Source organism: Alosa alosa, chromosome 2 (assembly GCF_017589495.1).
Source record: "Alosa alosa isolate M-15738 ecotype Scorff River chromosome 2, AALO_Geno_1.1, whole genome shotgun sequence".
NCBI classification, from domain to species: Eukaryota; Metazoa; Chordata; class Actinopteri; order Clupeiformes; family Clupeidae; genus Alosa; species Alosa alosa.
The window spans coordinates 8,786,731-8,809,652 of NC_063190.1; the positions used below are offsets into that span (position 1 = coordinate 8,786,731).

At 40.1% G+C, this 22,922-nt stretch overlaps 2 protein-coding genes across 3 annotated transcripts; both read right to left on the reverse strand.

Annotated features, from left to right (window-relative positions):
- Positions 1–3,213: 3,213 nt before the first annotated feature.
- fam76b (family with sequence similarity 76 member B) lies at positions 3,214–12,646 on the reverse strand. 2 transcript variants are annotated; one of them, XM_048237711.1, is made up of 10 exons: positions 12,136–12,645; positions 10,675–10,739; positions 10,516–10,570; positions 9,811–9,966; positions 9,392–9,579; positions 6,746–6,796; positions 5,407–5,484; positions 5,124–5,259; positions 4,745–4,846; positions 3,214–4,617 (listed from the first exon to the last, which is right to left on the reverse strand). In XM_048237711.1, exons 1-10 carry the CDS (start codon positions 12,220–12,222, stop codon positions 4,528–4,530), a joined length of 1,008 nt encoding a protein of 335 aa, XP_048093668.1. In that variant the 5' UTR covers positions 12,223–12,645; the 3' UTR covers positions 3,214–4,527. The 2 variants fall into 2 exon arrangements, with proteins under 2 accessions (XP_048093668.1, XP_048093669.1); XM_048237712.1 differs by lacking the exon at positions 6,746–6,796 and having other exon boundaries at positions 12,136–12,646.
- Positions 12,647–13,440: 794 nt separating this feature from the next.
- Positions 13,441–22,465, reverse strand: mtmr2 (myotubularin related protein 2). The gene is made up of 15 exons (XM_048237907.1): positions 22,144–22,465; positions 21,659–21,767; positions 21,470–21,563; positions 21,173–21,267; positions 20,968–21,072; positions 20,776–20,880; positions 20,550–20,633; positions 20,317–20,466; positions 19,051–19,239; positions 18,751–18,936; positions 18,396–18,602; positions 16,241–16,333; positions 15,848–15,961; positions 15,534–15,710; positions 13,441–15,134 (listed from the first exon to the last, which is right to left on the reverse strand). The coding sequence occupies exons 1-15, from the start codon at positions 22,221–22,223 to the stop codon at positions 14,973–14,975; spliced, it is 1,950 nt and encodes a 649-aa protein (XP_048093864.1). The 5' UTR covers positions 22,224–22,465; the 3' UTR covers positions 13,441–14,972.
- Positions 22,466–22,922: the final 457 nt, after the last annotated feature.

Here is a 22,922-nt window from a genome sequence, read left to right on the forward strand (position 1 = left end):
TCTCTGCAGGCAATCAACGCTAGTGCACCGTATCTGTTCGGGGACCGTGAACACCACGCCCCCTGGCCTGGGCACCAAGATCCACGCCCCCCTCCCCCCGCCAGTTGTGGGTGATTGGATTTAAATCCAATCGTTAGTATGATCAAGTGGCCATCAAGCAATAATATCATAAACTTTAAGGGACCATTGGGGCTATAACGTAATGAATAGCATTTGTGACACTTGATGATGACCTCCCTGCAAGTTTTACAGTAGGCCATCCATCTCCAGACAGTTGTCCATCTCTTTCAAACACAAACACTTGGAGGCCTTTAAGGAAAAAAGGCTACATTAATGTTTTGAATTGAACTAATTAAAAAGAGTCAGTTTAAAGCTTTTCATGACCTCAAAAAGTATCTGTAGTATACATTCGGCCTACAATGCAAATTCGTTTTTTTTTTTGTTTGGTCTGTTTTAAAGATGTTGATCAATGAATAATTTGGTCAAGACATCAACCAAAACTGTGCAAAATATATGGTAGGCTAAGTTGTGGTTATTGCTTGAATTTTAGGTAGAGAGTAGTAAAGAGGAGATAAATGCATCAGCAAACCCATTTGGCCTGTTTAATTGCTACCATAGCCAGCACAACTAATGTTAATTTAACCTTCAATGTCTGTGATAAGTAGCCTAGCACTATATTGCATCAGATAGCCTACAAACCATAAACCACACGGCATGCACTGCATCTTCAATACTGAATAACATCCACATCTCCACTTCAAACAAAGCATACTTCCTTTGACAAGACTACTTCCCTTATAGTCTTGACTGAAGATAAACAGGCCTAGCATGTTCTTAGTCATCATAGCTTTTGGCTATGACAACATGGAGGAAATGCTGACTGGTAGGCTGATAATAGATATATTCTTTCAAGATGATATTGGTTTATTAAATTCACTCAAATATATTCTTTATTGGGTTATGAAATATTCCTAAAGGTAATGGCATATTTTTTAAGATGCAAAGATTATGGAAACGTGTTTACAAAGTTAGCAAATAAAGGGGGTCAGCAGAATTTTATAAAAATAAAAAGACAGCAGTAATTTTTAACTAACCAGCACAGTTTTCAATCAGGTCTGGCCATCCCTCCCAAATAGAACAATTATTGTGTCATCAGGGCTCTACAGTGCGCCCATTTCACTCGCACATGCGAGTAAAAATGATGGCGTGCGAGGTCAAAAAAATATTTAGGCGCACTGGTGCGAATGACTTCTAACCATGTCAATGTTTGTCTACAAAATACACCGCAACATTAAGAAACATTACTGGTGCAAACCATAGAATCACGTCGCGAATGCAGCATAAAAACTACAACTCCCATCAACGTTAGCAGTTTCGCGTTGTGACTCGCTAGTAGTCGCTTCTATCAAATCCAAGAGCACGCAGAAAAGGTGGAAAGTTAGACTAGCCAGCCAAGATGCAAAGATTGAAGAAATTAGTTCTTCTATCCACCGAATTCATCGGATTTTGGAGGAACAGGATGAGATTCTAAGAATGCAGTGAGAGAAGAAAAGGTAACCTAACATGCCTTTTAGCCCAGTTGACGTATTGGCTGCAATATGCAAAATATAGCTGTAGCGAACAGGCACAACAGTAGCTTCCCGTAATACTCCCATTTTATTCAAAGGTAGAACGCTACTGACAACTCCAGGCTTCCACGCATGCTTGTTTGTTTACACCGAATACAAGCTGAAGTGCAAAACGAAAGGAGGCCTAACGTTTGCCTACTGCCCCCATCAATGCAGATATTTCAAATAAAAAGTAAAAGTATAAAAAATATATATATCCTTGATTAGCCTATGTTGGGTTTTGTGGATGAGAAAATGTAGTTAGCTGTTTTAGGCAGTATGCAGTCAGATAGGTCACCATGGGCATATTTGGATTAGCTACAGATGGATTCACAAATAAATAAATTAGCCTATTTGGCAGGATACTTGATATACAGGCTAAATGTAAATATGGCAATGTATTATACTATTTTACATTAACAAAATGTAGGAAAATAGAACAGACTGAAAATAAAGTAGGCACTGATCTTTAAAATCCTATTTCCTGTAGCCTAAATGTTGTCAGTCATTCTTAATATTCGCAATTGGTGCACTGGCATGTTTAAGTGTTAGCTGCAGTGTAATGTTAGATTATGTTTAAGTTAAGTACAGAACTGACTGTGCACCCAATTTTTTCTATGTGCTCCTAAATGTTTTAACTTGGGCGCACAAGTGCTCCTGGAAAAAAATGTTAGTGTAGAGCCCTGGTCATACAACAGCTTAATTCTCAAGAACTATTGTGTATGTATTAGTTTTTCTGTTGCTGATTAGCAGGGGAAATATGTATTGATTGCTAATTCGTAGTCACATTTTACTGCCATTAAAGTGTAGTGTAGGCCAATTTCACATTTTGTATATTGTACATACGGTTTTGAGTCATTTGTTGCTGGCAGATGCTATGGAGCTTCGATAGTCACTTGTGCTGGGCTCATTGTCACCAAATTCAGTTTCTGCTTGACATACTCACCGCACTTCTCTTTGTAATACTTCCTGTTTGGAGCCATGATTGCATGAATGTTTTTGATCCATCATGTTCTTTTTCCTTTGCTTGCCATCACAGCTTAGCTTGTCAACCATTTGCTAACGCTCCTAGCCTAGTATGCCTATTGGCTCCTATTGACTGATATAAAAATGAATATAGGCTACTTTTTTTTATGAAAGACAAAATAGTTTACATTTAACTTTAGTGATTGTGTGGTTAAGGGGCCGATTACCACCAGTGGTACCCGTACCACATTTTGAGAACCACTGATATATCAAATATTTGAAGTCGAGAAAATACACGTTGAATGTTAAATGGATATTGAACTGTTGCTCATTTTTCCTTACACTTTTAAGGTTAGAGAATGTGTATTTGTATGTGAAGTGTTCAAAAGGGGCTCTCGTCCTGGTCTTTTCATAAACTAGGCTTCCAAAATTGTGGTTAATATCAGCAATGTGTCTTATTGTCTTGACACTAGAGATTCAATTCTGACACATACATAGAGAAGTTATTACTTGATCATCCCGAAGGATGCAAATTATCATTGGGCTGTCCTAAATGGTATAAAATGCTTTGGATATCTTCAAAGACGCTATTAGATTCATTTATACTCACATATGGAATACATTCACATGACAATATGAATGGTTTTGTATTTGCGTATCCAAATGAAATAGGATACATAATTTTCTGGATTTTATTTTGAAATGGTCAAATACTTTGTATATTGCAGTATCACATACAAATGCTCAAATAAAAGGGAAATTTGACTCAAGTCTGTTTACATGTCTGCTTCTTAAAACCATAAAAAAAATTCACAAATAAAATGTACTTTTAAAATACTATTTTACAGATCCAATTCCAGAGTACTGTGGATGTGCCTATTTGTGCCAATCACACACACACACACAGAGAAATGCAGTAGAGTTTTCAGATGTAATATCCCTGGGTTTGGAAGTAGTAAAAAAAGGTGATCCTAGACACCACAGCAAGAAGTTCATCCCTCAGTCCACACACGCAGATAGAGAATGAGAAAGGGGAGAGAAAGACAGTTGTAGAAAAGAGGAAGGAGAGAATACATAACTGTAGTTTTGTACAGAGCAGGAAATAATATGTATTTAAAAGTGAAAGAATAAGACAGAGGGAGCTTTTATAAAGTGTTTCCTATTGGACTACTATTTAGTCTGCCTGGCAGTATAGACACACTAAACCCATCATTATAAATACATAAGGCTGTCCACACTACCAAATAAAATCATGTGGATATTTCATACAAATCAAAGACAACAGAATAATATGGTAATAACAGGCTTAAAAGTACAATACCGTTCAGGAGTCATGCATCTATACAATCGTTCCACGACAGAAAGAGTGTACGAGACATTGGGGGGTAGGGAAGCGGGGTTTGGGAGTGAAGGTTAAAAATATGCTCAACAGACACTACCAGTCTCTCATGATGAGCTGTCTTTGCATACAAGGTCCTGGGCTGGACAAAAGAAGTGGGGGAAAAATATCCACTTCCACATTTCCATGATTCAGGAATACGAGTGAAGATGTATACATGATTAAAACGGAAAACCAAAAGAAAACAAATGAGAAAAAAACAATAAAATCTTTTTTTTTGCATATGAAGTGTTTGAAGTAAAGACATTAAAACATAAATGAATAAATACAGACAGAACCTAAAAAAATGGTGGGTGAGCCTGACCCGTCTCTGCTGTTTACAGTCTACCCAACTATCTGTGGAGGTCTTTGACATGTCTTACTGGTCGAAAAAAACGTCAGCAATTCCATGAAAATCCTGTCAAAAATATTTTAAAAGAATCTAAAATCTGTGACAGCTTCTGTTTGTTTGAACGAGGAAAAGAAAACGATCAAGCTTCGAGAGCACACAGAGGCTTAGCCTCTTATCTCAAAGCGACAATACGGTGAAGCCCATCTCCATGCCATTGATTTGTGTTACGGCAACAGGAGTGAACTTCCAGAGCGATCAAACTTCTTCCCTTTTGAAAGTGCAGCCACTTGTTTCATCAACTCACGATTTTTGGCCTGTAAAATATTACATGAAACAAAAAATGTGAAAGTTACCCGTGTTCCCAAATGTTTACGATATTTTGGGGCATAATTATAGTGTTCTTCTATCCAGTCTGTTTGGCCCTGTGGTGAGGAGACATACCTGTTGCTGCTCCATGGACTCCTTATGGGCTTTCTCCATGTTGTTCATCTTCACCCTCATATTTGACTCCTGGTACTGAAAATCTGCCTTCAGCTCAGTGAGCTACGAACAGAAAAGAACAAAAAAAGAGCATATTTTTTTTCCCCTTCATGTTTTTTTTTTACATCATATTGTATAGACCTCATCTACCTCACTGTGTACTTACACAGAGCAGCAACAAATAATCATCTCCACCATCTCTTTTGATCTCATTTTGTTTCCGTTACTCAAACAAGAAACTTCCATAACTTGGTAACTCATTCAGACTATCCTCAAGAGTTAAAAAAAAAATAAAATAATTGAGGGTTCCATCCAGGAACTTAAAGGGAAGAATCAATACCTTCCGGTCCTTGTCCAAGATGGTTTGATCTCGCTGCTGCAGAAGTCTCTTCAGACCCAGAACCTCCTCCTTCAGCTGGCTGATGAGGATGAAGTTGTCCGTTCCTCCTGAATCCACAGACTGGGCAATTGAGCTGCTGCAGGATTTACACATGGATGCAAGGACAGACTATGATTTAAAGGAGCGAAGAACACAAACAGTGATGTATTGATAAACCTTCTGAGAGGTCTGGAGGTTTCTACAGGGGAAGCTCATTATAGCATGCCTGCATCTGCTTTAGTACCTGTCTCCATTTGATGGCTTCATCTCTAGCTTTGGTTTCTTCTTTGGAGTCTCCTTCTGAATGGATGATGATTTGTGGCTGTGATGATACATAATTAATACATTTGATTACAATGGGAAGACAAAACAAACAAAAACCTTTATATACTTGCTATTTCATTAACACATCCCTCATAACATGATATAACAGAAAAAACATTGCTTCTCAATACTGTCACCAAACAAACACTAGAGGTGGTATCAGTTCTCAGGTCAGTGGGCCTCATGCAAGAACAAAGCATTGTGGTCCAACAGAGAAACTGTAATAGGTCAATGGGAAGGTTCGCAACAATCATTCTGCTAGAGACTGTTGATAATTATGCCAGTAAGACTGCATACACTAAACTCAGTCAGGTAGTGTAAATTAACAACCCACCCCCCTTTCTGTCAACTACCGCTTATGTGTGATGCAAAATATATGTTATAAAATGACCCGTTTAGGTCCCAAAATGTAAATGTAAGTGGCAGTGCTGCATTAAAGATATTTTCTTGTATTCTCTGAAGCATATCTGATCAATTTCTCTGCTCACGTTTTATTGCACATCCTGCACAATCATCAATGTGTGATATTTGGTGTGTCTGCTTTGGCAGACAGCATGTGTTATTCAGTAGTACAGTAATTTTGTTCAAACACGTCTTTCTTTTGAAAGTGGGAGTAGACATTTTGTGGCATCATCATGTGTCAACAGCAACTCATCACAAACTTAAGTTCAACTGTCTCCTAACTTTACAGTCCTGCTTTTATAATGTAAATGAGAAATTACAACTGGAAATACATCTCGCAAATCAGGAAATGCTTAAGAAGGATAATCATATGGCAAAATTAGTAAAATCTTTACAAGATGTAATGGACTAATTAATCAACAATCAATCAAAAACAATTATTTAACCTTTGATGAGAGAGGCATTGGAGACATAAGACATTTGTATACAGTTGCAAGATCCTGACCATTAAATCTGACATGGTCTCTGATGTACCTTGCATGAGCTTTTTCACAACAAACTGGTTTGCAAGAGTGGTCCTTGTATGAGGCCCATTGAAAAAAAAAAGGCCTACACTGTTTGTAGACTAATAGACCCTTTCAATCTGTTCTTTGAGGGATTCCGGGTATGTGCCACCGGAAATGCCTTTGGAACGCATGTTTGTTTATGCAGTTGAAAGGGTGATTAATCAATGTTCCAGCTTAAAATCTCATTCTATGCATCTCCTTTTTTTTTATGAGCATCACTGTGTGTGACTGTGACTATGTGTGTGTGTGTGTGTGCGCGCGCATTTGTGAGTATTTGCGTCCGGTCCTCACCTCTGCTTCCATAATCCCTGCTCTTGCTCTGGACTCAGGCTACCACTGAGCCTAGAAGATGTTCCACAGACAGAGCGAAGGGGAGGGAGGGAGAGATAGATAGATAGAGAGAGAGAGAGAGAAGAGAGTAAACAACTCAATTCCACTGTGGATTCTCTCAGCGAGTCATTCAATACACGACTGCCCAGTCATTCACTCGCATGGCATCTCGCCCCAGATACTCGGCATTTATGATGAATGCTGCTGCATGTCAGAGGAGTCAAGTGCCAGTTCTAGGCTAACAGTGCTAGACTGGAATTGCACTGTGGACCTCAAGAAATGCATGCTATTGGACAGCATTGTTGACACCAATAGAAGCAATGCATGCAAACAGTTCTACTGTCATACTAAAAAGGGTATTCACAGACCATATGCAATTCAGTCAGGAAAACTCTTGTTGTTTGACACCAGAATGAAAGCAGTTTTATGTTTGTGTATTCCAAATTGTGCACCAATGTGTCGTGAACATTTAAATGCTTGTTTAGCAGGGAGATTAAAACAGTATATAACCAGGTTGGACCCATCATGAACACAGGCACTAGCTTGTCAAGCGTCCACAGATGTCCCGACACTCAAGTGTGCCCAAACTGTGATTCAGGAGATGCATGACGAGCATCAACAAAAACAGCCAAACAGTGACGTGAAAGATAAAGTCTGTATAGCATCAATGTTGAAGAACACAGCTAGTCTACTTTAAATGTCAAGATGATGTGTCAGTGACAAAAGACGCAAAAAAAGACTTTAATAGCAGCAACACACTGATAAGCCCAGACAACTCTATCTGCCATGAGCCACATCTATATTTCCATGAAATTTTTCCTCTTTTCCCACACCATCATCTTAAATGTCGCCTACAGAGCACATCCAAGAGCTCAAAAAGGGACAGTTGTTGTTTAGAGTTTTCCTATCAGAATAAATAGTTAATTACAGTAAGCGGCTTGAGAGTTCTGCTGCTTACATAACTATGTTGGCCAAGTTCAGCTACACTTAATGCCTTCAGCAACAAGGCTAATCTGCAGGCTAATGCGTCAACATGAAAACAAAAGTCGCTGAGCAGAATACCAAAGAGACACTGAACAGATAAAGTCAGCAATACTAGTGTGAAGATTTGCAGCTTAGATGACACAGTATGGCGACACGTCCAAACCTGAGATTGACTATAATTTCACTACTAGACCAATTTCTAACAGAATATGAAAAAAAAAAACTTTTGAGATCAATACAACACAATAAGTCAAGTAATGAGCTACACGCCAGTTGATACTCAGGTCTACACTCACCGGCCACTTTATTAGGTACACTGCGCTCCTGTGTCTCCTTCAGGTACACCGTGATCCCGTGTGTCCTTCGGGCAGCCTTAATTCTTCGTGGCATAGATTCAACAAGGTGCTAGAAACATTCCATCAGAGAATTTGGTCCATATTGACAAGATAGCATCACACAGTTGCTGCAGGTTTGTCGGCTGCACATCCATGATGCGAATCTCCATTTCTGCCACATCCCAAAGGTGCTCTTTTGGATTGAGATCTGGTGACTGTGGAAGCCATTTGAGTAAAATGAACTCATTGCCATGTTCAAGAAACCAGTTTGAGATGATTCAAGCTTTGTGACATATCCTGCTGGAAGTAGCTATCAGAAGATGGGTGGCCTACACTGTGGTCATTAAGGGACAGACATGGTCAACAACAATAGTCAGGTAGACTGTGTCAACGTTCAATTGGTATGAGGGGGCCAAAAGTGTGCCAAGAAAAAAAATCCCCCACACCATTCCACCACCAGCACCAACAACCTGAATCGTTTACACAGAATAGAATATGCTTTCATATGGTTTATGCCAAATTCTGACCCTACCATCCAAATGGGGTAGCAGATATCGAGACTCATCCGACCTGGCGACATTTTTCCAAACTCTATTGTCCAATTTTGGTGAGCCTCAATTTAGCCTCAGTTCTGTTCTTAGTGGACAGGAGTGGCACCTGGTGTGGTCTTGCTGCTGTAGCCTATCTGCTTCATAATTCACCGTTTTGTGCGCTCAGAGATGCTCTTCTGTTCTGCATACCACTGTTGTAACAAGTGGTCATTTGAGTCACTGTTGCATTTTTATCAGCTCAAAGCAGTCTGGCAATTCTCCTCAACAGGCATCAACAAGGCATTTTCTCTCCCAGAAAACTGCTGCTCACTGGAGATTTTGTCTTTATCGGACCATTCTCTGTAAAGCCTAGAGATGGTTGTGCGTGGAAATCCCAGTAGATCAGCAATTTCTGAAATGTTCAGACCAGCCCCTCTGGCACCAACCATGTCACATTCAATCTTTTCTTCTCCATTCTGATTCTTGGTTTGAACTTCAGCAGATCATCTTGGCCATGTCTACACGCCTAAATGCATTGAGTTGCTGCCATGTTATGGCAGTTGAAGAGGTGTCCCTAATAACGTGGCCTGTGAGTGTATATAGACTATGTCTCTCTATTTCTCTAGTTAATTCCAAACACTCCCATCCATCTAATATCTGCCACAAAACAATGGGAGGATACATAATGACTGCATGTTCCGTCATGAATCTGCTCTGCGGGAGAGCGGGTGGACGGCAAAGCAGGTAAAACGGCTTACTTGTGGTGTGAGCTGCTGTGGCGGTGTTGGTGGTGGTGGTGATGGTGCTGCTGTCTCGGGTGCTCCTTTTCGCTGAGCGATGACGAGTTGGAGTGGGACGAGCCCAGGCCTTTCCGCTGCTCCTTGGTCTTCTGGAGCACACGGCGATATGACAGAGTACACAACCAGCACAGGAGCTTCCCATCCACCTACACAGAGAAGACGACACAAGACGAGGGAACACTATAAACAAACCTCACTGCATAAGCCTTTCAGACCTTTCTGCCAAGTTGTGAAACAAAGCCACTCAAAACAAAATAAATAGTAAATAATGCTTTGGTTTAGAAAACAAATGATGTTTGGAGAGCATCAAATTACGAAAAAAAACTGTAAACATTTTGGCAGTGCTCCGGTGAAATTTGAGGCAACGGTAATGTCACCTTTCGCCGCCCCTCCTCTTTCCTGTCGAAGGCACACTGCTGTTTGCACTGCTCGCAGGTCTGTGGAGGGCCATACTTCTTTTCAGAATTTGTGCAGCGCTGACACTTTGTTCCGATGAACGCAGCAATGATGTTGCAATACTGACACGGCTTTGGCTGGAGGAACACACACATAACACAACGTGTAAGGGTAAAGTCACTCGGGTACACCGCAGAATGGTAACTCAATGCAATCCTCAATACTCAAGTACAACCGTACTAGGAAACACTTAAACTTGGATTTACATGTGGTTTGTGGAAATTCAAGTTCAGTCTATGAAATCATTGTTGAACAATACTGAACATCACCTTAACCAAACCCAACCTGTATCCTTAACCTTAACCATAAATGGTTGTTAATGGGGTGTCAACATTTTCTTTATAATCTGAGCATCTGTGGTCTAAAGCAGACCATCCAAGTAAAGTGTGACCCAAAACGACCCTGTTCAAATTGTGATAAACCATCAAATTATCATTTGCATAAATATTTACCTCCTTAAATATGTTTAATCTCTGCACTTTGATGAGAATCCTGTGACCCTGATTAAATTATCCCTACCCTTGACCAAATAAAGGATTTGCTCAACCCAAAGTCAATAAATGTTTTGGAACCAACATATTACAATAATGATATTTGAGCAGATGCAACCCAGGAGGATAACTTACCGTCCCAAACTGTTTAACATTCTGGGCACATTTCTTGCAGATTGTGTTTGTTTTGCTGTGAGACAGAGAGACACACACTTGGTGAGTGCTGAAAATGTGTACGAAAATATTGGCCTAACGGGTTATACAAATAATAATAAAAACAAAACAAGGACTTACCTCTCCTGCTGAAATTCAGACCTGCAGTATGTACATTTAACAATAGGGTGTGCGATTCGACACTCCTGTATATAAAACAAGAAAAATTGTTGAATGCAACATAACAGACACAACCGTCTTTGGTCAGTTAATTACCACACCAATCTAAGGCTACAAAACAAAATATAAGTTCACATATTCTAATATAAGTTCAAATATTTACTTAGGTAACTTCTGTCTATGAGATTGACAGGACATCTATACGGCTTTCAGTGCTGTATCAGTCTTCAGTGGGTTAAGACTAAAGCATTAGGCTACAGTAGAACAGTCTGTATTTATAGAAGATAAGTCCATGTTAACCATTTGGATGCTGACTGCTACTGCCAGTTCTTGTGTGAATATAAAAGGTAATTCATATAGCTGTAGGCTATTTCATACATAATAATCTACAACTTTACCAACTACGTGCCTCCTCCTCTTAAATTGATTACTGCAGCATCTTAACTACTGCTCATTAAACAGATTATGTAAACACAACTCTAAATGTCTACATTCAAGTGTGACTCATGCAGCAGTTCCGACACAAGATGCCAATGCAAACAATTTCACTGTTAACCACAGCTGCCACAGTTACTAAAAGGTGTTCATTGGGGAAATTGAGTAGGCCTACGCCTTGCACTGTGTATACGCAACAACATTGTATCTCAATTCCGCATACTTTGTATTGCACAAGTCATCCATTTAAGACGTAAGAAGCAGAGGATCGACAAAACAGGTTAAACTTTCGTATAGGCTACAATAATCAGCCTATTATTTTAAAAGAGCAGGTACCTTATCGGCCGAGATTCTACCACTGGTACCACATCGGATGCTACACTTGACAACGTACGATGAACATTAGCATTACACCCAGTAATCATAAGCTCATACTGGTGCATTTCAAACAAAACACTAAGTTGGTTAGCTAACGTAGCACTGTTAGCCGTCAAAGTTCTAACGTTAGCTGCTGCTGATGAGAAAACACAAGTTTGTTTACGGCTGATTTGGGTTATTTCAAGAATATGGAAACGAAATAACACAAGACCTTTTGGTAAAGCGTTCTACTGGGACTGTTTGAGACAAATATCACATACTGCTGTGTCAGTGTTCACAAAAACTAACGTTACCAGCATCAAGTCGATGGCTACCTCAACAAGGCTAGCCATCATCCGGTAAGTACCGTTAGCATCCAATGTACCTGCTAGCCAGGGAACATACAGCCATTTGTCCTTCCATAGCATGCTAACCCTAGAGTAGCTTTGTTGCTATTTCTAGCCAGGAAAACTGACATTACATAATCTGATAAAACCCTCTTTTTCGCAGGGGTACTTTAATTACTGTGTCTCAAACAACTGTTATCATAAAAGCTTAATTTAAGATCGATACATATCTGAATATTTCCCAAAGGAAGATATAAGTATGAGCATGCACACAGATACAAACCTTGCACAGTTGTTGTCCCTGGGATAGCTCCTCGAACGGATATCGCTGGTTACATTTTGTACACGCGTAAAGGGCCGATGTTGCCATTCTCACAAAAACACAAAACACGCCAAGTCGAACTCCAAGATTGTCAGAAAGCCACACGACCGATACCAGACAGTCTGTCAACTGGATGGTCTGACAGACAAATCCAATTTGAAAATAAACAAAGGAGCCAAAAATGATTTGAGATTACAACTGGGGCTAACTTTGCTATGTAGACAGCTACTTTTAGCTAGCAATGCTAGCTTCCTAAACATCTAACGCTAAGTAACTAATTGTTTGATTTGATGAGTAACTAGCTTGTTTCCCTACAGATATCTAACCGGATCACACCGTACCACTCAAATATCATATTCGCTATCTATCTGTTTAAATAGCAATATCTGGAGTTAAAACCCTCTGTTATTTTCCCTTTCTCCGTCTTCAGCGCATCCGCGTCGTCACGCTGACCGGAAAACGCTCAGCAACGACAAAGGATGGGCAGGAAAGCCAATCACGATCCACCCAAGGTGGGCGGGAATCGGCATTTGAATTGTTTAAGCCAATGGTATGAAAAAGAACACTTCTTTGAAATGTGTCCAGCCCAATTTCTGAAACATTCACGTTGAACCATATAGCCACGAACTCAGTTCACAAACTTTACGAGCAGAAATTATAAGGTATCAAGTTGGTACTTGTTACGTCATGTGACCAAAGAGAGAGCAAGGGAGGCATTCTGATCTAAACAGATATTCATATCCCTACTACACTGAATCAGAATTCTTGAATGTATTATTTTATGTACAGAGGTGTGGGGTCCCATCAAATATACAGTACCCTCTTTTGGGACATGCATTTCAGTTTAACCATCATATTGAATTGAATACTTAACTTGGTGTAAAGAAGTCACTCCTATTTGTAAAAGTTTCTGGTGTAAAACATGCAGGCTCCTGCGGGCGTTGATGTGATGGTCAATGGCCATCCCATGTAGCAAGCAGGGAACCAGTTGGTAGTTCACCAAAGTGCCTGACCTGTACACTGTATGAATGACAGTCTTGGAGCAACAGAGCCGATGCAGAAAGTCCGGCGGGTAGGCAGTGCATAAAACAGTATTGGACATGCCAAGTCAGTCAGTAGGCCATGTGGCCACGGCATATTATCATGTCTGAGCTTGTCCATCCTGTGATTTACAGTAATCCATTATTCCTTCACAGAGGTCACGGATTTATGGATTCAATAATAGCATGTTGTTGAAGAAGTCAGACTTAACAAAACAATTCTGAATTCCATTTAACAGAACTTTATTTCATATGGCTTTGCAGTACACAAAATTATGTAGTGCCAACTGATGACTGGACCAGTTTACATTATCATTGTATTAACCTCTGTAGACATAGACACAGAACTGTACAAATTCCATGGATTTGTTTCTATATTAGTGGTCTTATGAATAGGTTGCTATTTTCAGTGTTTGAAGATGTAATACCTAATATTTGATATCCTAAAGAATTAATAACATTGGCTGACTAGCGTGTATTTGTTACAATTTGGATGGTTTGGTGTCAACAACTTCTTATAAAAAGTCGTTAACAAGCTTTGTGTGTGATATGCATGAGTTTTATTTACAACAGAGTGGAGTATGTTGGTATAATTCTTGGTGTGGTTGATGTATGCAGTATAAGGAATGCTACCGTATTGACAAGAATGCCTGCATGTCAACCAAATATTTACAACATGGAAAAAATGCAGCATTTGATTTGTTAATAAGATGCACTTGAAAAAGCAAGCACATTTAAGCACTGACAAAAGACACAAGGACAATATCCTCCCTGATACTTTCACAAAGTTCCCTTCCCTGGGAATAAGGCAAGCAGTCAGAGAAACAAAAACGGAAACGGTCCTATCCTGCATATGCTATAGTAACAACTTTCACTTTGTTTAGAAGGTTTAGGAAGTCCAGCATTAAAGATATGAATATTTGCCCCTTAAAGTTAAGGTCAGAAATATAGTAATAAGGATCAAGGGTTAGAGCAGCATTAGAAACATTAGCCTGCCTTGTGCAGATAATTGTTTGTTACTAGGAATGTATCACTGGCTTAAAGATTAACGTTACAGCTTCTATTGGCTATAGGCCTCAAAAGAGAAGAAGAATTCTAAAGCGCATATATCTCACTCTATTGACACAGACCTGTTTCTCGCGCACACACACACACACACACACTTTTCCTAGTAAATGTATCGTTAAAGCTGATAAACCAAGTAAAGCTGATTCATTTTCCTGCCAGTAAATCTCTGCAAGGCCTACACGCAACCACTGACTAATATGTGAATTCCATGAAAACCCTCCTCTATTGTATGTCTGTGTGAGATCAGATGACCCTGCCTCAGCGTACATCCGTTCCTAAAGACGGACACATTCTGCTGCCCACTACTTAAACTTGAACTACCTTCTCTCTGTGACCTATTTAAGCATGTCAAACATAAAATAAAACTGTACAAGTGCATAAGTACTTTAATGTAAATGTAATTCACACCTAGTTCCATTTGTAGCCTTCATCTAGAATGAACTGAGTTGCCTCTAGTAACTAGTTAATTTAAATGAAACCTTGACACTAGGATTTTTCTCCATTTGTTAAGTCTGTTGCTGTAATGACAGCAAATTATGGAGGGATCAGAAAGGCAGTCTATGGCGTTTAGTCAGCCGTGGGTCCCTGACCCACACTACTGCTGTCGAAGAAGCGGCCATGTTTGAGACCTAGGAGCCTCCAGATCAACCCTTACACTCTCTCTCCCCCTCTCCTAAAGCACCTGTACAATCACACAAAAGTCTGCACAGGTGTGATTGAGCGTGTGGGAGACCCAGCTCTCTCGGAGGACGAGGCCGCCCGATTGGCCACCTCCCTCTGCAGCTCCTCTACTCTCTTCTGAAGTTCGGCACGCTTGGCTAGAAGCTCTTTGTAGCGCTGGTGCAAAGGCTCCTACAAACAAACAAAAAACAAAAACAGATGAGTGAGAGAGAACAACAGACAGATTATAGCCCTCTTTCCCATACTCCTGAAGCAACATGTTGATTGGCTGAAATTGTTTATGATTTGGACTGAGCCATTATGTTTGTTTTCAACAAGCCAAGATGGTGAGAACCCCTGAGCTTATTTTTTTTTTTAACATGCATGCAGAATGGACAGCTAGATGCCTGTGAGGCCTTCTGAATTTGATACACCTTTAAATGAAAAATGGCAGTCATATCTGACAAATTATTTTTTTGATGAATCAGCATGAATTCCAAGTGTAATAGAGGATGTTTGTTTAGGAAGTTAACAAGAATTCCAAACTATGTGCAAGTGAGCATATAGAGAGGTGTATTTACTGAAACTGACCTGTGGTCTCATGCGAGGATTCCAGCGGATGTAATACCCCACCCACAGCTCTAGATGGCGCATACTGACTACAGGAAACAGTACATGAGAGGAGTAGTTCACATATAAGGGGTTAGAAAACTCTTCAAGCTGACTATTAATTAAAGACCACAGTGACACCGTCTTCTTTGGTAATTCCTGGAAAACGAGAACAAAAACGAAAACAAAAATGTATTAATAAATAATATATGTATTAATAAATATATAAATGCACAAGTTGCCATCTATTTACATCACAATAAACACACAATGTAATACACACACTCCTTACAAACCTCTTTGAGTCGTTGCTGTTCACTATTACACATGAAGGTCCCAAACAAGCAACTGTATAGATGGTCCAGGATGGTGATGAGGAAGTACTCATTAAATTCAAATGCAGCAGGAAACTACACAAAGACAGATATCACATAAATATAACAATTTCATTACAATTATACATTTTAAGATTATATTCCTAAAATCAGTTTATATCGATATCTACTTCCTAATCACTAAGTTGGTTGTTTACACTAGTGAAATCTGAAGAAGTCCAAAAATAATTAAACTACTGCTTCTTAACCGTAAATATGTCACTTTTTCCTCAATTGACTGTTAATTCTAACCATCCTACAACTAGTTACTATTTAGGCTGACATCTGGGACCAGATGCATAACTTTTAGCTCACCTGCCGAGTCATCTGCCAAACACAGTCGATGAACTGCAGGAAGACTGGAGAGCGATCAGCATCTGTGTGGTTCTTGTCTCCATGACCAATCCTCTGCACGAGGAAAAAAAGTAACAGAAAGGAATAGTGACCGTTTCAAGAGAGTTCCATTATCAGCATCATAGTTGTTTCCACAAGGCTTCTGTTTTAACATTCCATATTGGTTGATGTAAATTTGCCATTTGGTTGATGTTATTTGCCATTTGTGCACTGATACTTGTATGTTGTTTAAGAATGTCTAAAGCTGACGATTCACAAATTAACTTTTGAAACAATGTTGCATGGACATTGCTCCTGAGTGATGTGGTTCTGACACATTCTCATTGATTTTGGCCAACAACAGCTATGTGGTTGAAGAGAAACATTGCTCAAAAAGTTGCCGCATGCATCATCACCTAAAAATACAACTGTGAAAATAGTTTATGATATAGTAATAGTTTATGAACTGTTAATGATAAACGTGTCCTACTTATGGCAAACAGTGTGAAATGTGTGGGTAAAAATGGTGCACGTAGCGTGTAAAGCATCTAAAGGCGGAGGATGAAGCACCACCCACAAGACAAAATGGCTAGACAACAATCTAAGAACAGATTAAGTCTCCTTCCCCTCATCTTTTCTCTCTGCCCCATCCCTCTGTCTGTCTCTATCAAGCTTTGCACCAATGTCTGTCTGTCTGTCTGTCTTTCTCTAGCTTTGCACCAATGTCTGTCTGTCTGTCTCTCTCTAGCTTTGCACCAATGTCTGTCTGTCTGTCTCTCTCTAGTTTTGCACCAATGTCTGTCTGTCTGTCTCTCTCTCTCTCTAGCTTTGCACCAATGTCTGTCTGTCGGTAGCTTTGCACCATTGTCTTTCTGTCTGTCTCTCTCTCTCTATCTTTGCACCAATGTCTGTCTGTCTGTCTGTCTGTCTGTCTCTCTCTAGCTTTGCACAAATGTCTGTCTGTCTGTCTCTCTATCTCTAGCTTTTCACCAATGTATGTCTGTCTGTCTGTCTGTCTCTCTCTAGCTTTGCACCAACGTCTGTCTGTCTGTCTGTAGCTTTGCACCATTGTCTGTCTGTCTGTCTGTCTGTCTCTCTCTAGCTTTGCACCAATGTCTGTCTGTCTGTCTGTCTGTCTGTCTGTCTGTCTGTCTGTCTCTAGCTTTGCACAAATGTCTGTCTGTGTGTCTCTATCTCTAGCTTTTCACCAATGTATGTCTGTCTGTCTGTCTGTCTGTCTCTAGCTTTGCACCAATGTCTGTCTGTCTGTCTGTAGCTTTGCACCATTGTCTGTCTGTCTGTCTCTATCTCTAGCTTTTCACCAATGTATGTCTGTCTGTCTGTCTGTCTCTCTCTAGCTTTGCACCAACGTCTGTCTGTCTGTCTGTAGCTTTGCACCATTGTCTGTCTGTCTGTCTCTCTCTCTCTAGCTTTTCGCCAATGTCTGTCTGTCTGTCTGTCTGTCTCTCTCTAGCTTTGCACCAACGTCTGTCTGTCTGTCTGTAGCTTTGCACCATTGTCTGTCTGTCTGTCTCTCTCTCTCTCTAGCTTTTCACCAATGTCTGTCTGTCTGTCTGTCTGTCTCTCTCTAGCTTTTCACCAATGTCTGTCTGTCTGTCTCTCTATCTCTAGCTTTTCACCAATGTCTGACTGTCTGTCTGTCTGTCTCTCTCTCTCTAGCTTTGCACCAATGTCTGTCTGTCTGTCTGTAGCTTTGCACCATTGTCTGTCTGTCTGTCTCTCTATCTCTAGCTTTTCACCAATGTCTGTCTGTCTGTCTCTAGCTTTGCGTCTGTCTGTCTGTCTGTCTGTCTGTCTGTCTGTCTGTCTGTCTGTCTGTCTGTCTGTCTGTCTGTCTGTCTGTCTGAAAGTAGATTGGGAACAAAATAGAACATTCAAGCATTGTTTTTGTTTTTCTTGTTGAAAGGGTCTATCTATACTGAAAACCGCTCTGTCCAACTATAACTATGTTTGGATAAGTGACTGTACACAAACAATCTATGTCAGCATATGTCATTGAGGAATGATAATGAGATACCGGTAATATGTTTAGTATTGTCTAAGTAAGGCTTGAGAGGACTTGTCTAGTATTATGGTTAATAATACATAATTATGTGCCAAGCATTGGTCTTCATACCAGTTGGAAGCGGTGACCAAAGCTCAGCCACTCTTTCTCCAGCAGCACCTGGAAGCCTCTGATGGTTCTGTAGTGAGCATCCAGCATCAGCATGGCTAAGGAGGTCAGCTGAGCAGTGCGGTCCCAGCCATCACTACAGTGCACCACCACAGAGGTCTTGCCAGACTCCACTTTATCTGCAATCCGCAGTGCTCCCGCCAGGATAGACTGGACATCAGAATGAGTGACAGAAGGAATGAATCATCATGTCAAATTTAATTAATGGATGCTATATCTGTATCATATACTTAAGTCTCATAATACATTTTCCCAGTAATTGTTTATTCCTACTTTCTGCCTTTGGGTTGACTCTTACCTTGATGTGCTCAAGCCAGTGGGTGGACTCCAAGTTTGAGAGCCAGTGAGCCTCGTCAATGTTGGGATACACCACCTCCTTCAGTTTTCGTAGTGACTCCCGCATAACATGGAGATTGTGGATATCTAGAAACACCAGCTCTGCATTCTGATAGGCATCTTCACTCTCGTAACCGCCACCTTTCATCTAAGAAATACAAGTAGAAAATGTCAGAACCCATCTTCTGTTCTGTTCATTTGAAAAGTCATACTGTATGTCCACCTAGTCCTGGTTTGGTATTGTATAATCTGGTCTATTTGCCTTATTAGCTGCTGCATTCACACTTGGTCTGACATCAAATATGAAGAGCTTGTGGGACTGTGCATTGGCATCCATGATGGCTTGCAGAAGTTTCTCGTCCTCTTTGCTGCGTTTCCCGTTCACTCCCACCATGGGCTGGCTACATCGTGTTATCGTTGCCTGGCTCTCTGGGTGTATCCATGACAACACCTTCAGGAAAAGCAAACGGCCATTTGTATGGTGAGCATGTTAGTTTTTAAGATAAAGATTCAACTTTAATTGTAAGAACTGGACTGATGGCCAAATTAGATTATATTAGGTTAGATTCAACTTTATTGTCATTGTGCAGAGTACAAGTACAAAGACAACGAAATGCAGTTTGCGTCTAACCAGAAGTGCAAAAAAAAGCAGTGCAATGTGATATACAAAGTATAGGCAGGTAGTGCATAGACAGGACAATACATATAGTGCAGTGTATATAGTAGTATACAGTTGATTTACAGAAGGTGGTTTAGAGTAGTATAAATTAAATCTAATTTAAAGGACCAGTATGTAGGAAATAATGGAAAATAAATTGTAAACATTCCAAAAATGTCCCCATATATCGTCAGAGGGTAAGAAAACACGATGAATTGAAGTAATGGCTTATTTGACAACATTACTATAACCCATAAAAACCCGTAAAACCCGTGAAAAAAAATGAGTTACGGGGCGGAATCTCTTGGAATTTTCGTTTATGTTTTGAACGATTAATTCTAGAATAGCGTATTAATAATGGGCTAGCGCGTCCTCCTATTTGGGTTGCCAAATTGGCAAAGGCCAACTGTCAACAGCTGAGCAAATTTCCAAAATTAAAACAAGAAACCAATTAAGTGGACATCGGAGGAGCTTCCTGCGACGTCTTCGTCAACCAGAGACGGTTCTAAAGGATCTTTGGTCAAACGAAGAATATCAAGTCTGACGCAGAGCTGGCCATATTTCTCCACGACAGGAAGCCTAGGCTAAACTTCATCTGCATCGCTAACTTCAGCTAAATATGTTACGTTGGTTAGAGAGGTATGTTTTGTTTTCACTGTTTCCGTAATGTGTAGCTGGGTCATGGTTGGAGAAATGTTAAAGCAGCTGCAGATCAACTACGTTAGTCTGCATTACATCTGGCAACCCAGAAGAGGCTCGCGCCTAGGTAGTCTTGAGAACGTTCACCAGTGTTTTGATTTTGGCCTACAGAACGTTCGGTAACAATTCTACAAATCGCTCCTTTAAATATAAATGGGCAATGTCACTTACTGGAATGCGGCCTTTGGCCCTGAAGGCTGATACCCTCTTCAGCTCCTCATCGGGAATGGTTACCGGAACAACGAGGGTGGAGGGGTATGTGTCACACAGTTCATAATGGTCATTAACCTTAGATATCCTCCAGCTTTCATTGGGGAGTCCCTAGTACAAAAGAACCAGTTAAAACAACAAATAAAAAAAACTGCTAAAACCAGTCAGTGTTTTTTTATGCAGAAATCGCTCACCTGTCGTTTATATTCAGCCAGGGCATCATATACTTTCCATCCATTCTCAGGAAAAACCTGGTCATACTCACAGGCAAAGAGAGGCTGAAAGACATACAAGGAGAAAGTGCAGGTGGTTCAGGGAGAGAAGTAGGGAAGTGAAGAGACTTACAGCTGAAAAGTCACACCCAACATGCTGACAGCTTTTAACAAAATAGGTTTAAATGTTCACAAAAAAATGCTTTACCAGTCCATTAGAAACAGGGAAGGCGTATTTCATGAGGTTCTCAAAGATCGACTTCTTCAGAGTATCTTCTGGCTGTTTATGTACAAAACGCAAATTTCGGATATCCTGGGAAAACAAAAACAATCTGGGTTAGGGTAATCTGGGTCCATCATTCTTACGGACAAGTTGCTTAAACACAGTTTCTCTCCTTACTTTACATATGATCCCATAAGACACCTCTCCACGACTTGTAGCAGCTCCAATCTTTTCCACACGACTCAAAACGCCAAGAGGTATATCTAAAACTGTGCCCGCATCCTGTTATAAATATGGACCCATGTCAACATTGAAACTTTATTAACTATGTCCATAGGAGATACAGAGTGTGTTTGTGAATGTGCATGTCATGAGTACATACCCTGTCCATGCATTTGAAAAACAGTCGATAGTTTGTGACAGTCAAGGTCCCTCTGAGTGCTCCAATGAATGGGCAAATGTAAGTGACGTCTTTGGCTGAAATGTTTAGAGAAGGAGCATACAAGTTTTAGGACAACATAAAAATATAAGAGTGGAAAAAACTAAGACACGCAACAACTATTTATAATATTTGCACTAGGCCTACTGTACATTTTTTTCATCACAAACTGGAGTCTACATGCTATACAATTCCAAAGCGTCAACAAGTTGTGTAATTTACTAATATCGATGTGCGTACCCATATCTTGAACAGTCTCCTTGGTCAACAACTGTGGTTCATCTTTATGTGAGTCTCTGAACACCTTGGGGACTGGTTTGTTTCTTATGTTTGACTACTCAGTGGTGAAGGACAAAACAGACAATTAAGATCATCAAAATCTACAATGAGTAATTTCTGATCAAAAGGAAAAATTGTTCAATGTATTACCCGAAGCTGCTCGGGGGACAAGGGCGAGTCTGACACCGACACAGAATCCGAGGATATAGCTGAAGGAGGCTTTGCCTGAGAGGAACGGTCAGACCGTGACGTTGAGGAACTGTGAATAAGTGTATTGGTCAGTCAGTTAACTTTTAGAAAACGTCAGGACGTTTTCTATCTTAAACTGCCTCTTTGCAGAAATGAATTACAAACATTTCGACGTAAATAAATGCTTGCTAACATTAGGGCTAGCTATTCCAATTACACCAGAATACAGGAAGGCAGTGTTAATATTAGTAATAACGTTATAAGGATATGGAAGAAACAAAGCTGGTTGTGGCAGTGATTGTTAACGCCAGGCTAACACCAGTGTTGGTTGACTAGTTCTCATGTTATTCACGCTAGTGTACAGAACAACATTTTAACTGGGATAAACATTTCCATACAACTTATGCTAACCTAGCTAGTTGCCAACTAATTTGGTTAAGCCCCACCTGGATAGAGAATCAACACTCGGCTGCCGGGAGGATGATTGTTTGGAACCCAAACTGTCGACGCTACCACTCTTTTCCATTTTCAAGCTCTTGCTTCAAGTTTCGCCAAGTTAAGGTAAAAATAGGCTATCTGATTTTTATATATAGTTTTTACTTTGTCCTCAAAGGAAAATTAGCCTGCTGAAGGAACAGGAAGCTGCCATCTTTTCCCACAGTTCCTAATCCAGGGGTGTGGTTTGTTTTCCGCTGACAGATCCGTGAACAGAGAGGGGTGTTCACAAACCTCACACAGTGGCCTGCTTGTTCATCAAAGCCTAAGCGCACCACACCAAAGCATAGTGCCTAAATAAGCCCAACTGATACTAATTTGATGTAGGCCTATGACATTTTAACTAATAGCCTATGCTTTGTTTAGATACTCGCGCCATTTCATCTTGAACTTGAACAACCTTCAGTGCAGCACAATAATGGTAAATTAGTGAAACTAACTCATTCCATAAATTATTCATCTTGAATTAAATGCATATTCATTTCTTTCGTATTTGAAGCAACACAAATTCTACATATTACATGCATATATATTTTATAAGCTAGCCTACATATTAAACAAAACATTCAAAAAACAAAATAATAAGCAATAAAACCAATTGGATTTGTTTCTTAATGTACACAGATGACAATGGCTAGACTCAATTGTTGCCATTAATAATCACAATATTAATAACGACTGTATTAATCCCCCCACCATCTCTCTCTCTCTGTCTCTCTCTCTCTCTCTC

Bases quoted from the DNA above. Each gene is read 5' to 3' on its own strand.
- mtmr2 (XM_048237907.1), bottom strand. From the start codon at position 22,223: ATGGAAAAGAGTGGTAGCGTCGACAGTTTGGGTTCCAAACAATCATCC. The intron at 21,768-22,143 runs GTGGGGCTTAAC...ACTTATTCACAG, and splicing joins AGTGTTGATTCTCTATCCAG to TTCCTCAACGTCACGGTCTG. The intron at 20,634-20,775 runs GTAAAGCATTTT...TATGTCTTTCAG, and splicing joins TCCCTGTTTCTAATGGACTG to CCTCTCTTTGCCTGTGAGTA.
- fam76b (XM_048237711.1), bottom strand. From the start codon at position 12,222: ATGGCAACATCGGCCCTTTACGCGTGTACAAAATGTAACCAGCGATAT. The intron at 10,571-10,674 runs GTAAGTCCTTGT...TCTGTCTCACAG, and splicing joins TCTGAATTTCAGCAGGAGAG to CAAAACAAACACAATCTGCA. The intron at 9,967-10,515 runs GTAAGTTATCCT...GTGTTCCTCCAG, and splicing joins ATGTTAAACAGTTTGGGACG to CCAAAGCCGTGTCAGTATTG.